General features: G+C 39.5%; 1 protein-coding gene across 1 annotated transcript in view; it reads left to right on the top strand.

Moving 5' to 3' along the window:
* Positions 1–13849, top strand: part of LOC149369486 (uncharacterized) — a 184497-nt gene extending 170648 nt beyond the window's left edge. Inside the window, exon 8 of the mRNA XM_089558858.1 lies at positions 13136–13849. Coding sequence (XP_089414984.1) covers positions 13136–13403 — 268 coding nt within the window. The 3' untranslated portion in view covers positions 13404–13849. The remainder of the gene's footprint in view (positions 1–13135) is intronic.
* Positions 13850–14054: the final 205 nt, after the last annotated feature.

Below are 14054 nucleotides of genomic sequence, written 5' to 3'. Positions count from 1 at the left end.
GTAGTGTTGATCAATTTAGAATATTACTGAATATGTCATGAATGAATATGTCGGTTATTTAACAGGAGACTGATGACAACTTCTAAATCTTACATCAAATATAACGACACTGCTATCATTTCACTTGCAGTGTTAAAACCATATCTTCGAAAAAATATATTGCTCCAGTGCCTCCAATGTGCTCATATAAACAGTCACTGCATTTAACCTTACCCAGACTGATAAACAAGCTGCATTCTGCTGGCTTCGATTCATTTTGCGTACCTAATATCCAAATTTGCATTTTTTGTCGAGAAAAATGTTTACGGTTTTAAAACTGCTTTTGTATTCGCTCTTACTTTACATATTTGTGTATTACTGTAATATGTTTCAGCAGTTGTTCTCCCTTTTTCTCTTTGTATTTTCTGCTCTGTGTTGGATAAGTTATTTTTGTAGGTAGTCAAGAAAGAATACAATCATGTTTAGTTGTAAGCATGCGAATTGATTTCCTCTTGTTTCTCTGCTGTGCCAATTTTACAAGGGGGCCAGGACCGTGTCAAGATGTTTTCGCTGCTTTTCGTCCTTTACCCTTCTTTTCTTGGTGAAAGGAACTAAAGTATACTTGACTTAACACACACATGGGTGTGTTCAGTTAGCGTGGTAATTGAGGTCTAATAACAATTTGTAGGTCTCAATGAACTATATAGATATGTTCGAATGTATCCACACAAGGGTATCCACACAAGAAACACTGTAGTGTCTGTTTGAAAACATCGCGTATCACACGAGGCGGAAAAAGTCGCTTTTGCGATTTCACAAAATGGCTAATTTGTATCTCCACAGAAAGTAAGTTTAAATTTCGTGGAGCCTGAATATTTTCCCAGTATATGCATGGAGACTTTTCAGTTGGACCAGAACAAAAATATTTTTGGTGTGTAACTTTTCTGGCAAAAAACCCGCAAATATTGATAGGAGGGAAGGCATTCAAATTAAGGCGGTTTTTTGGATAACAATAGCAATAGAAGGAGTAAGAAGCTGAAGCCTAAATTGTTTCTCGACAATTATCTCGTATTTTTACTGTCGTCGTAAAAAATTTGTATCTGCAAAATTTGTATCTCTGTATTCTAGAATGGGCAGACAATTTTGAAATGAGGTGTTGAAATCAATTGAAATTTGTAAAAATTTAAAAAACGGCGGACATTGGCGGCGGCTTAAAAATAACAGCCCCTCGGATTTTCCTTAACATTTTCTCAAAAAAGTTTATAAATAATATTGGATCAAAGAAAAAGTTACATTATATTTTTTTGAACTACAGAAGCAAGGACCTAACACGCCCCATATTGCATTGTTTTTCATAACTGAATATTGTCAAAAACAAAACAACGCTTGTGACTTTGACATCGAAATGAGCGGATGTTGTTGCGTTTAGTTGACACAAAGTAAAACTATCAGGAAATACCTTGGAAGGATGTTTTTCTTGTAAGCATTTTTTAGTAACTCAAAACTGGAATATGTTTGCTTCTTAACATGACTTCTACATGGCTAAAGAGATTCTGAACTTTGACGTACTTCAAAACTATTTCTGCGCAATATGACTTGCAACCAGATTTATAACACGCTGAGGTCGAACTTTCGCAGCGTTTAGATCAATGATAGCTCCTTTTTAAAAGGAAATGTTTCCGAAATGGTAGTTGTGGTTTGTCCTTCTATTACTCCAAAATGATCCAGGAAAGCCCTTTTATCGAAAAACAGGAATATTCTGTTCGTATGTTGAGAACCTAGTGTCGCCTGCGCCTCCAGTACGGGCAAGCGTTTCCTAATTGATGTCTCTATCACCATGAAAAAAAATGAATTGTGTAGTGAGGACATAAACCTAAGGGCAACCGGGCAGTCGAATGAGGGGGTTAAATAGCTGAGGCTTCTTTAATATTAAAGGCCACCAAATTACTTCCTCTAAGTGCACCAGATCTATTATAACAGGATTTATGCATGCTGGAAGGCAGAGCTATAAGTTCAAAATAACGTTTTGAATTTTCAGCTTTTCTAGTACTATACAATCGGATCTCCAAATGTAAACTGTATCTCCAATGGAGATACAGTAGTATTTCCAAATGTAGTCAAACCGTATCACCGGCAAAAATAATTATCACTAGTCAAAGCGTACCTTCGGCAAAATAAAAATAGTTATCATTTCTCACATGCGTTTCCATCTCAAGGAATTGGACGTGGAAATTCGCCACTATTTACGACGAAATGTCTGGCGCGTCGGCACATGCCTGGCTGGTTCCGTTGAAGCGAAGGCGCAACATGCATCAACACACCATGGCTATCTATATGCCTAGACAACTTTTGCAAATTAGAGGACTCCCAGTTACTGTAAGAGCGAATATTAGCTTCATGAACTCACACGCAACGAATATCATACAACAAAGATCATATTTCCGACCACAAGGCACAGCAAAAGTGCGGACAACGGCGATGGTGGGCTAGTCAACAAACGCGACACATCTTGATCCGCATTGGAAATGACGGCATGGAAAAAGCAAGTGGCTTCAAATATTTCAAATTCAAATTCAAATATTTATTCCAACATTACACCATACAGATATAATGTCGAGGATGGCAGGCAAAAAGCCTCCTGGAGGCTTGACCGGTCCTGCATCCTGGTGTACACTTGGCAGAGCGGCGGTGGCAGTCAGCTCATCAAAACACAAGAAGTGAATGAAGAAAGCCCAAAACAAAACATAGAAACATTCACAAATATGTATGAAGGAGAGACAGAGGTATTAAGGAAATAATAAAGACAAAAATATATTATATTACATTTTATGCAGTATAGGAGCGTATGAAGGCTTTAAAGTTTGACGGGTTCATGCTTAGAATGTCGATACCCATTTCAATTAGAGAATTTAACAACCTTGGTAAATTATTCTCAAGCATCTGTTTGCTATAATTAGTTCTGTATCTCGAAACATTCCATATTTCTGCGCGGCGTGTGGTGTAGGCAGGTACATTCTGATGCAGGTTCGCGATTTTCACTAACGTAAAATTATGTTTCCTGCTGCTATAGTAAAAATCCCGCAGAAGTCTGTATGTGTAAATGTCGTGAATCTTTCTTATGTTATACTTCTCGAAGAGTGGTTCAGTGTGTTCCGTAAAGGATACATTGGCAATAATACGTAGAGCCCTTTTCTGCATGATTAATATATTATTAAGATTTGATTGTGTCGTTGTACCCCATACTAAATGACCATAATTAATGTGCGAGGCAAACAAGGCATTATACAAAAGTATTTTAACAAAAGTAGGAAAAATGTGTCGATTGCGATTTAGCATACCAACCGTACTGCTTAGCTTCTTGAGGACTGAATCTGCATGCTCGTCCCATTGTAGGCTGCTGGAGAAGGTTACACCAAGAATTTTAATTGAGTTAACAACCTCAATTTGCATAGACTCGAACAGTATATTATGGTACTGTGGGATTTCTTTTCCTTGAGTTCGGAAAATTACTGCTTTTGTTTTACTGCAATTAACCTGTAGGCAATTTTTTTTCGACCAAATCGAAAGTCTCCCGAGAAGTTCATTTGCCATTCTTATTAATTCTGTGTAATTGCGGGACGATAAAAAAATACTCGTGTCATCTGCGTACATTATAAATTTTGCTTCTTGATAAATCGATACTATATCATTAACATAAATGTTAAAAAGTAGCGGCCCGAGAATACTTCCCTGTGGTACACCTGAGATTATGCTCTGGGTTTGCGATTTGAATTCGCTTAATGAGACAAATTGGTGCCTGTTTTTGAGGTAGGAAGATAATAAAGCGAGAGGTGTGCCCCTTACGCCGTACCATTCTAGTTTATTGAGGAGAATATTGTGATTGATATGGTCAAACGCCTGAGTGTAATCAACAAATATACCGAGAGTTAAAAGCTTGTTTTCAAAGTTTCTTAATATGTGCTCTTTCTGATCTAAAAGCGCTAGTTCTGTGGACTTCTCTTTCTGAAATCCATACTGTGCTTCGGTTATAAGCTGGTGTTTACTGCAAAATGAAGACAGCCTATTGAGGATCATTTTCTCAAAACCTTTAGAAAAAATGGGGAGAATCGATATTGGACGGTAGTTTTTTATATTCTGTTTGTCGCCTTTTTTAAAAATAGGAATTACTCTTGCGGTTTTCATTCTGTCGGGAAAAACCCCGCAAGAGATACACATGTTATAAATGTACACCAGTATAGGGGCGAGTTCACGTTTGGCATATTTAACAGGCCGTATCTGTAGGTCGTCCATGTCGCAGCTGCGTGAATTTTTAAGGTTGAGATAAATGGAACACACCTCCTCACTGTCAGTTGGCGCGAAAAAAATGGAATTATTGTTTCTAGGTGCTGTGGGGCCATTGCTAGGACGAGCATTCTGGTCTGTATCTTTTGTTACAAAGTACTGATTAAATGCATCAGCAAGCTCCTGGTCTCTCACTAAGCGTCCATTTACTCCATTAAGCTTACTCAAAGAAAAGGTAAATGATATTAGCTTTCAGGACATTCGGCATAGTCAGCTTACTGGCTTCTAAGACAGGATGGAAGAGAGATGAGAAAGTACACGACAACCACATGTATTGAGTGCAAAAAGATGTTGAATCCTATTTAGGCAAAGCTTACGAGGCCTACACCACGTTTATTAGAGCAATCAGTTGTGCACAAATTTACCGACTTGTGCTTGGGCACTCGGTCTGGGACATATAGACCAATCATTGGCCAATACGAACGCACATTTCCTGAAATAGTCAGAAAGCAGAGTAAAAGGCGAAGAAAACTGTGAATACCTCGTGACTTGCTGAAAAGAATCAAGGCGCGAAATCCGCTCTTTTGTAAATTTATTAAATCTAAGGATATAGCAATACTGAAGGAATATAAGACGGTTAGAAATAAACTACCGTCCGATATAAAACTGTCATGAATTAGGTATCTGACAGGGAAATTGGCTGGTATTTGCTACGACCCCAGAAGACGTGGCGTGTATTTATCGATTACGATCTACGAAGTCTTACATTCCCGCAGAATTGAACATACGCAAAAAAACACTACGCGGTAGGGCACTGGCCGATGAATTTAATCGCAATTTCCTAAGAATTCGTGAACCTAATTCGGGAAGCCGTGATGATTCAGGAAAGCACGTGCGGACTGATCTTCCGCACTCAACATTTCTTTTCCGTACATCATCAGAAATTAATAATATTATTAGCGGCCTAAAAAACAGCTCGGCTCCTGGCTACAATGGCATAAAAACTGCTCCTATTAAGGCGGTTATTGAGCTGTTAGTGATGTACTATGCCATAAAACAAATCTCGCCATAAGTATGGGTATTTATCCTGATAACATGAAAGTTGCCAAGTTGTCTGTCTTACATAAGGGTGGTCCTATTGACAGCATTAAACGTGACAGACCAATATGTATTATTTTCTAAAATAGTAGACATGGCAATTAATTCATAAATAGTCATCTCCGAGCACACAATTTTATATCTTCCTGTCAGTACGGATTTCAAAAAGCAAAATCCACAGAATCGGCACTACTGCGCGAGGGGGACAAGCTTGTCACGAATATGGAAAACAAGCTTTACACAACTGGTATATTCTTGGATTTTAGAAAAGCATTTCATTCTGTTAATCACGAAATACTACTTACAAAACTGGAAGGTTAAGGTATTAGAGGTGTTTCACTTAGTTTCTTCCGCAGTAATCTGACCACTCGCTACCAGTTTGTAAGCATTAATAAAATGGCCTCAGACACTCAACGTATAAGATTTAGTCTCCCCCAGGGATATATATCAGGACTTATTTTCTTCCTTGTATACATCAATGACATTGTCTGAGTACCAATTACATCAGATACCTTTACATACGCCGACAATACTAGCGCTTTCTTTTCATCACGTGAACTTTCGTCTGTATACCAAAACACCAATTTTTGACTTAAGAATCTGTCCGAGTGGCTTGATAAAAAGAGGCTTAAATTAAAAGTGAATAAATCAAAATATATTGTTTTTTGAGCAATAAATCATTCTGTTAATCACAGTAGGCAAATAACTTTCAAAGCATATTCTCTTGACAGGGTTGCTGAACATAAGTTTCTTGGAGTAACGTTTCGAGAAAAATTACGCCGGACATTGCATGTAATTTATATAAGATGTATGTTAGCGGGAGTATAGGCATGCTAAATAGTTTTGGTCTTTAATTCCTGTAAACCACAAGCGGCAACTTTGTTTTAGCGCTCTTCAAAAACTAGACTGCGATATTGCTTACTTATGGGTTGTGACAACCAAAATAAACATTGAAAGCCTTCTTTTGATGCGAAAAAGGGGTGCCAGATTTATTGAAAACTTATTCAAATTAGATTCTGCTTGATTTCGCTTCCACAAGCACGCAATACTGGCTATAAGGAACCATTACGATCAACAGTTGTCAGAGCTGGTCTTCTCTGAATTTCGAGCCGTCCCTAAACTCTGCCTCTCCGCGTACACAGGTAGTAAACCCGTTTACTTTTTAAGACACTTAAATTTTAAGAAAAGCAAACTTACGACAAACTATGGCACACAGTTACTATCATGGCAAGTCCCTGACCTTTTAAATCTCCATCCTTCATTACCTGACCTAATGGAGCGGTCTGCAAGCTTGCCGGTATTTCGAAAACACACATATATTTCTTGTGTAGTCAACGAGTTGCACTCCTTTTTTGTCATGTGCACCGAAAACCATATACTTTCTTTTCATGCGCATATATATATTTTTTTAATATTGCAGTAAAAAGTGTTTGAATGCGTGCTTTGTTTCGTGATAAATGTATCACATTTTTTTCTCACTAAAGGTGTTAGCGCTGTACTGTGTTTGTTGTTAATTATAATCAGCAATAATTATGTACCGTTGCTTACGCTGCATGTTTTCCGCCAGCTGTAAGGTTCCAGGGGCCTAGTCAGGGGAATCACTTCCCCCTTTTACCCTGGCATTCGAACAGTGGCACGATTGGTTCTCCTTCGTTTGGTATTAAAATGCACGAAAACGGAGTCATGCGCCCGAAAAAGCGCTTTATTAGGGGAAGTTCGCGCTTCGTCTAAGACATTGAAATTGATACGATTACTGCACTACAGGATGCATTTTATCGACAGACTTTGACATGTAGGGCCACCGTAACCCTAAAACGCTGTATACGCAACAGACGGGTGCGTTATTGGGCTAACGCACGTAGCCAACCCCCCCCCCCCCCGCCCCCCTCCCCATGTCAGGAAAGCTCATGAGGCAATTGGACCTGCTCTGGCTTTTACATCAGCCTTAACTAAGCGGCTAATTAAACAGACGTTCTCATATCAGGGTAGTCGTACTTTCGTTCGAAAAAACCGCTCACTTTAAAACACACAAATAATTTCTATGGGTAATCAGCGGAAGTGTGAAATTCCTTAAAAGACAATAAACAGGAACATTACTCTCTGAATACCACTTACGATAGCTACGCAATAAAAAAACATTAGAAGCTTCAAGCGTGGTAGGTCCGGTATTTGTCTTTGCTGGCACTAGCGGGGCCTAGGGAGATTACGGGGATTAAAACCTGGCTTTTAAGAAAAACAATGCTTGCGAGCCAGTTTCTAAGATTATGCCAATAGGCTAACTAAAATGCAACAAGTATTACTTTTTATTTTACGCAAGTTCTAAATAGAATTAGTCCGCGTTCTCTTTTTGGGGGTTAATATACAGTAATGGTAATTGAACGGAATATGGTCAATCTTAAACCTTTACGGTCATAGTTTGAAACAATATAATGCAACACTTTTTTTATCTCGAATTACGAGTCACTAAAAGTCGTTCAGAGACAATCGGACAGATTTTTTTTTCAATCTAGGTCACACTCCATCTTTTTCCAAATTTTTGGAAACCTAGACGATTTCAACCCTTCATTAAAAATCATCTGCCAGTTCTAGAAGTATAAACTTTGTCTGACATCGCAAAAAAAGGCAATAACGTGACGAATTTAAGCCTCCCGTTATTATTCATACTTGTCCTGTTATTTTCCTAAAAAGTGCCTAAAATGGATTGAAAATTTTTAACGATGTTGTGATGTTTTTGCTGGAAAACTATTAGAGCCAAAAATATTTTTGTTTGATATTGAACAGCTGTCCCCCAGCTCACTTGGTACAGCACCTGCCGCAAAATTCGGGCGTTGTGGGTTCGGATCCAGTCAGTGACATGTGGTTGTTTTTTCTTCTCCTTTATAAACAGTTGCCTTTAAGCTACAAAAACTACACTATTAATCACCCATTGATAAACTCCAGAAATTTAAAAAAAAAATGGAGTCATTCGCTATGCTCCAGGGTTTCGGTGGCTGTTAGCTTCCTTTGTGCGCATGTCATAACGAATGGCTTGTAGTTCTTCTTTATTCGGCTTTATAATCAGTTATGTTTAAAATAATTACCCTATTAATCTCGCGTTGGTGAACGTTACAGATTAAACAAAATTCCCCTATGGTCCCTGGTTTCGATGAATTAGGTTCCATAATAAGCCCCTCTTTTCCACTCCCTTGTCTGCTCAATAGCTAACGTATATCTCGATTCTGGCAGTCTTGATTCCGTAGGTAGCTTAATAGGTTTCTCGCACGGCTCCCGCCTTTGTCGCTCGATCATGTGGAACTCGCGGTAGCACAGGACGTACTACGTTCGCCGCTAGGCGCGAGGGTGGCTCTGATGAACACTTTCAAGGTTCGATTTCACAACCCATAAATACTTGCGAAAACAGACGATTGGACAGCAGTCGCCGTAGGTCATTGGGTAGAGCACCGGACGCGAAATTCAGAGCTCGTGCGATCGGATCCCTCCGGCGGTGAACCAGAACGACACTATCTGACATTCATTTTTGTTGTCTATAAGAGCACAAATTGCATTCCTTGGCCGCTTGCCAAAGTCGCTATAAGCCAGCTGTATATATGGCTAAAGAATAATAATTGCGAACCAGAGCGACGCCTTCTGAATATCACCGATTATCCTATCGGAGCATTAAATGTTATCTTCATCACAAAGTAGTGTTCAGCAAGCTGGAGATATGATTGAAAAATTCTAATTGCGGGTGAGAATGACACCTTCCGACATTCACTCATTACTCTCTCTGAGCAGGAAAAGCGATCGTGTGTTCCTTCTAAAACAGGCCATTAGCGCACTTGAGGAAGGGATAAAGATTAGTAACTGCAAACTAGAACTCTGCGTTCTGACATTCATCACCAGTGTAATTGAGGAGGAAATGTTGCCCTAAGCTGCTTCGCAAATTCGGTATTAGCAAGCTGGGTATATGGAAACAGCATGGTAATATCGAACCAGAATGCCGCCTTCAGCCATGCATCCATCTGTGTACAGGGTGTTTCATGTAACTTGAAACAAGGATTTAAAAAAAGCGGTAAACCGCAGCCCGCTGCAACCAACGATACATTGTTCGCCATCATGTGGCGCTCCTCAGAATATTTTTTATTGCGCTTAATTAGGTAATTATCTCAGATGAATTATGCAAATTTTCAAATATTAATTTTAGCGCCAAGACAGTTACGTTAGTGTGTAGAGCAGGTTTATAAACAACAGATCCAGTTTATTGTAGCATCGTATCTCTTACGTGGTCCTTTTTTCCGGCATCTAAAAAAAGCCCGCGAAATAGGAAGAAATACCACGTGACTGCGCTCGTGCGCTAACAAACTGCAGCGCTCTGATCGGCGCTTCGAGCGAACGGAGCGTGCCCGCTGACCGTGGCGAAGTGAACGGCCGCCGCGCTTAGCAGCCGCTTGACAGTGCGTCAGCACTTTAAACAGCAGCGCGGCGGCCGTTCACTTCGCCACGTTTGCTCGAAACGCCCTCGAGAGTGCTGCAATTTGGTAGCGCACATGCGCAGTCATGTGGTATTTATTTATATTTTGTGGGCTTTCTTTAGATGTAGGAAAAAAGGACATTGTAGGAGATACGGTGCTACAATAAACTGGATCGGTTGTTTATTAACCAGCTCTGCAACCTAACGTAACGGTCTTGGCACTAAAATGAATATTTGAAAATTTGCCTATTAAGCGCCTAAAATTGCCTATTAAGCGCAGTAAAAAAAATATTTTGAGGAGCTCCAAATGATAGCAAACAATGTATCGTGCGTCCCAGCGGGCTGCGGTTAACCACTTTTTTTTAAATCTTTGGTTCAGGTTACGTGAAACAGCCTGTTTAAAAGAAAGGGAGTGTTATCCTAAACTGGTTCACAAAGTGGCTATAAGTGAACTTATATACGGCTGAGGAATGTTAACTGCAAACTAGAATACCGCCTTTTGTGATTCATACATTATTCTATTCAATGACGAAATGCTATTGTAAGCTGGTTTAGAAAGTCACTATAAGTAACTTGGAGAGATGGCTTAAGAATGGTAAAAGGGAACCAGAACAACGCTATTTGATAGGCATTCCTTTGTCAATAAAAATACACACAAAATGATATCCTAGAACGTTTCAAAAATTTACTATAAGCGGTATAGTACGTGGGGAAAGAAGGATAATTGCAAACCAAAACGCCGCCTTCTGACATTCATCCATTTGTCCACCAGAGGAGGAAATACAATCCTAAGCTGCTTTAGAAATTCGTTATTAGCAAACTCAGTATATAGCTATAGAACAATTGTTCCGAACCAGAAAATTGCCTTTTGTCATTCATCCATTGGTCAATCCGAGGAGTAAATGCTACCCTAAGTTACTTCATAAAGTGGCTATGAACGAACTATACGACTAAAGAATTCTGATTACGAAGCAGAACGCCACCTTCTGAAATTCATCCATTAGTCTATCAGAGGTAGAGATGTTATCCTCACCATTACAAAAAGGCCGCCTTTAGCAAGCTAGATATATAGCTGAAAATTTGTAATTGGAGGTAAAAACGCCACCTTCTGAAATTCATCCAATAGTCTATCAGCGCTAGAGAGGTTATCCTCACCTTTAGAACAAGGCCGCTTTTACCAAGCTGGATATATAACTGAAGAATTGTAATTGGAGCTAAAAACGCCATCTTCTGAAATTCATACATTAGCCTGACAGAGCTGCAATTGTTATCCTGACCTTTATAACAAGGGCGCTTTAAGTAAGCTCGATATATGACTGGAGAATTGTAATTACAGGCAAGAGCGACGCGTTTTGACAATCACTAGTTACTCTATCAGAGGAGGAAAACTTATAAGCTAATTCAAAAACAAGCAATTGATGCGCTACATAAATGGGTAAAGAATAATTGCGAATGAGAACTCCGCCTACTGACGTTGATTTATTAGTATATTTGAGGACGAAATGTCATACGAAGCTGCTTCACAAATTCCCTAGTTCGTAGGTGTCTGGAGCTAGTCGCATGGTAATATCGAACCAGAACGGCGCCTTCTGACTTCCATCTCGTCTTGTATCAGAGCAGGAAACGTTATCTTATGTTGCATAATGAAAGGCGCTGATAGCGGGCTGGATACATACCTAAAGAATGCTGTTTTTGAATCATAATGGCACTTTGTGCAATTCCAGGCCGCCACTTTATCAGAGCAGTAAAAGTTGTTCTAGCTATTTCACAAAGTGGCTGTTAGCGAGTTGCATATATGGTTAAAGAACGCTAACTGCGAACCGGGACGCGCTGCTCCCAGTCATTAATTCATTACTTTATCACAGCAGGAACTATTATCCTAAGCTGCTTCACTATTAGCAAGGTGGATGTATGGCTATCGAACAGTTATAGCTTCTGTCATTCATGCATTAGTCTATCCGAGGCGGAAACGTTTCCCAAGTTGCTCTAGGAAGTCGCTATTAGTGGGCTGGATACATGGCTATGGAATGGTAACTGCGAATCAAAGCGACGCTTTCTTACATTCATCCCTTCGTCTATCAAACATCTATAAAAGCAGGAAATAGTATCTTGAGCTGCTTCACATTTTTCTGACCACTGCTTATTCTTTGCCGTTCTACTCGATAGATGGTTGAAATTTACCATGAATATTTGCGGAAATACAAAGAGCATCATATGGCATTGAAATATTGCTTAAACCTCGTCATTTTCTTTAACTTGCGTACATTATCTAAAACCTTATTCTAAAAAGACATTAATTCATATTCATTAGGCATCCCTTCATTAGTTTATTTACAGTTATCATTATACTTATTACGCAATGTAATTTTCGTAATCGGGCTGATGATGATGTTAATACCATCATGCGGTCTGACGTGCAATTCTCAGATTTTATTCCTTCACATTCATGACCTACTCGAAATCAACGATGGGTATTTCGATATTACGGTGAATCATCACAATCTGCCGCAATTTATACACATGAAATACATTACTGACAATATTAGCGGCTTTTCACATGATGGAAACTTTTTATTGCCAAAAGCCTGCATTAACTTTGGCTTTCAAAAAGTTGGATTTTCATTCATGAATCGCTGGACTTCTTTGCCGCCTGATATCAAAGTAACATCACCTATGTAGTCTTTTAAGCTCCAGCGTAATATGTATATTTTATAACGTTATTATGCTAGCATATTTACAATTTATGCACCTCTGGTAATGTTGTATTATGCTTTGTTATTTGATAATTCTTTTTTGTTTATCCACATGGAGCTGTCATCCTTGTTAATGTCACTGACCAATGCTATAAATTTGCACATTTTGTTAGAAGAGTTCTCCCTTTAGTAGAAATACTGTGGGACTTCTTAGAATATGTATTTACATATATTATTCAGTGCTTTTTTTAATACCCTAGGACTTTAAAGTCGCTTCTAATGAAATTAATATAAGACTAGAGAAGGGTAATTGCAAACCAGGCCGTCGCCTTCTGACAGTCATCCATTAGTCTCTTAGAATAGGAAATGTTATCCTAAACTGCTTCCCGATGATGTTAATAGCGGGCTGGGTATATGGCCAAAGAATGGTAATTACGAACCAGAAAAACGCTGTATGACAATGATACCTTAGTCTTTCAGAGCACAAAACGTTATTCTATGCCACATCATAAAGTCGCTATTAGCAATGTGGATATGTGGCTGGGGGGTGATAACTGCGAAGGAATACGACGCATTCTGACATTAATCCCTTGCTTGCACTGCCCCTTACTAACATTTGCGCGAATATTTTCAGAATTTCTGTGCTAAAAGATGGAACCAAGGATGCTGTGGCCGACCTGGAGAAACCTCCGACTTCGCCTTCTGACGTCAAGGTGATCGTAAGACGGGCGATTGAAGCGTTTCTTTACATCACAGACTACGATAAAATAGTGCTTGTGGGAGCACTTGACTCGCTCGGCCAAGGCAGTACACTAGATCGCGTGCCGAGAATGAGCAGCAACTTCGGGATCACGCATATATTCCTCGTAAGTATAGGCATGTCCTCTCTGTTAGCACAGTAGAACGGTGCCCGACGAATAAAAAATTGCGCATTCAGCAAGCACGTCTTCATAACAAAAACAGCTGCACAAAACGCATGGTGAGGCTTTTGCGAAAGTAAGAGGCACGGCCCTCGCAGATTTTTGCAAATTGATGCGGTGTGCATGTATAGAGAGCGGACTGTATGTCGAAATCACGAGAGCAAATCCTGCAACACTTGGAGCAGGTGTGTTGTGAAAGAAATTATCGCCTTAAATGTGCACTAACGTAATATCACAAAACCTTGCTGTCTGAACTACAATATTTGAGCGGCTGGTATTTAGATAAGAGAGATAAAACTTAGTGTACATTTAATTTTCTGATCATTCTTCAATCTTCCAAGTGTATGACATTTCATTTCCTCATCATTTATCAGTATTTTCCTCCGTAGTAATTCGGTAGGGTAAACAACATCGCACGTGGTTTTGCTTTTTCCACGCATAGAACGTCTCACAAGAACTCTGTTTTAACATGATTGTTTCAGCCAGGCTAATGACACACTCCTACAAATGTTCTTCCCAGAACCTCTCCGTCAAGAGGAAAAAAAATGCTAAGGACGATTACGAATCTCCCTATCGCATAACTTCAGCGGAGCTCTCTCGGTGTCCCAGGCTCTGTAGGCTCATTGTTTTGCC

Source organism: Amblyomma mixtum, chromosome 1, assembly GCF_055824585.1.
Source record: "Amblyomma mixtum isolate Tamu chromosome 1, ASM5582458v1, whole genome shotgun sequence".
NCBI lineage: Eukaryota > Metazoa > Arthropoda > Arachnida > Ixodida > Ixodidae > Amblyomma > Amblyomma mixtum.
The sequence above is the reverse complement of the archived record's forward strand: the minus strand, read 5'-3'. Positions and strand labels throughout refer to the sequence as shown.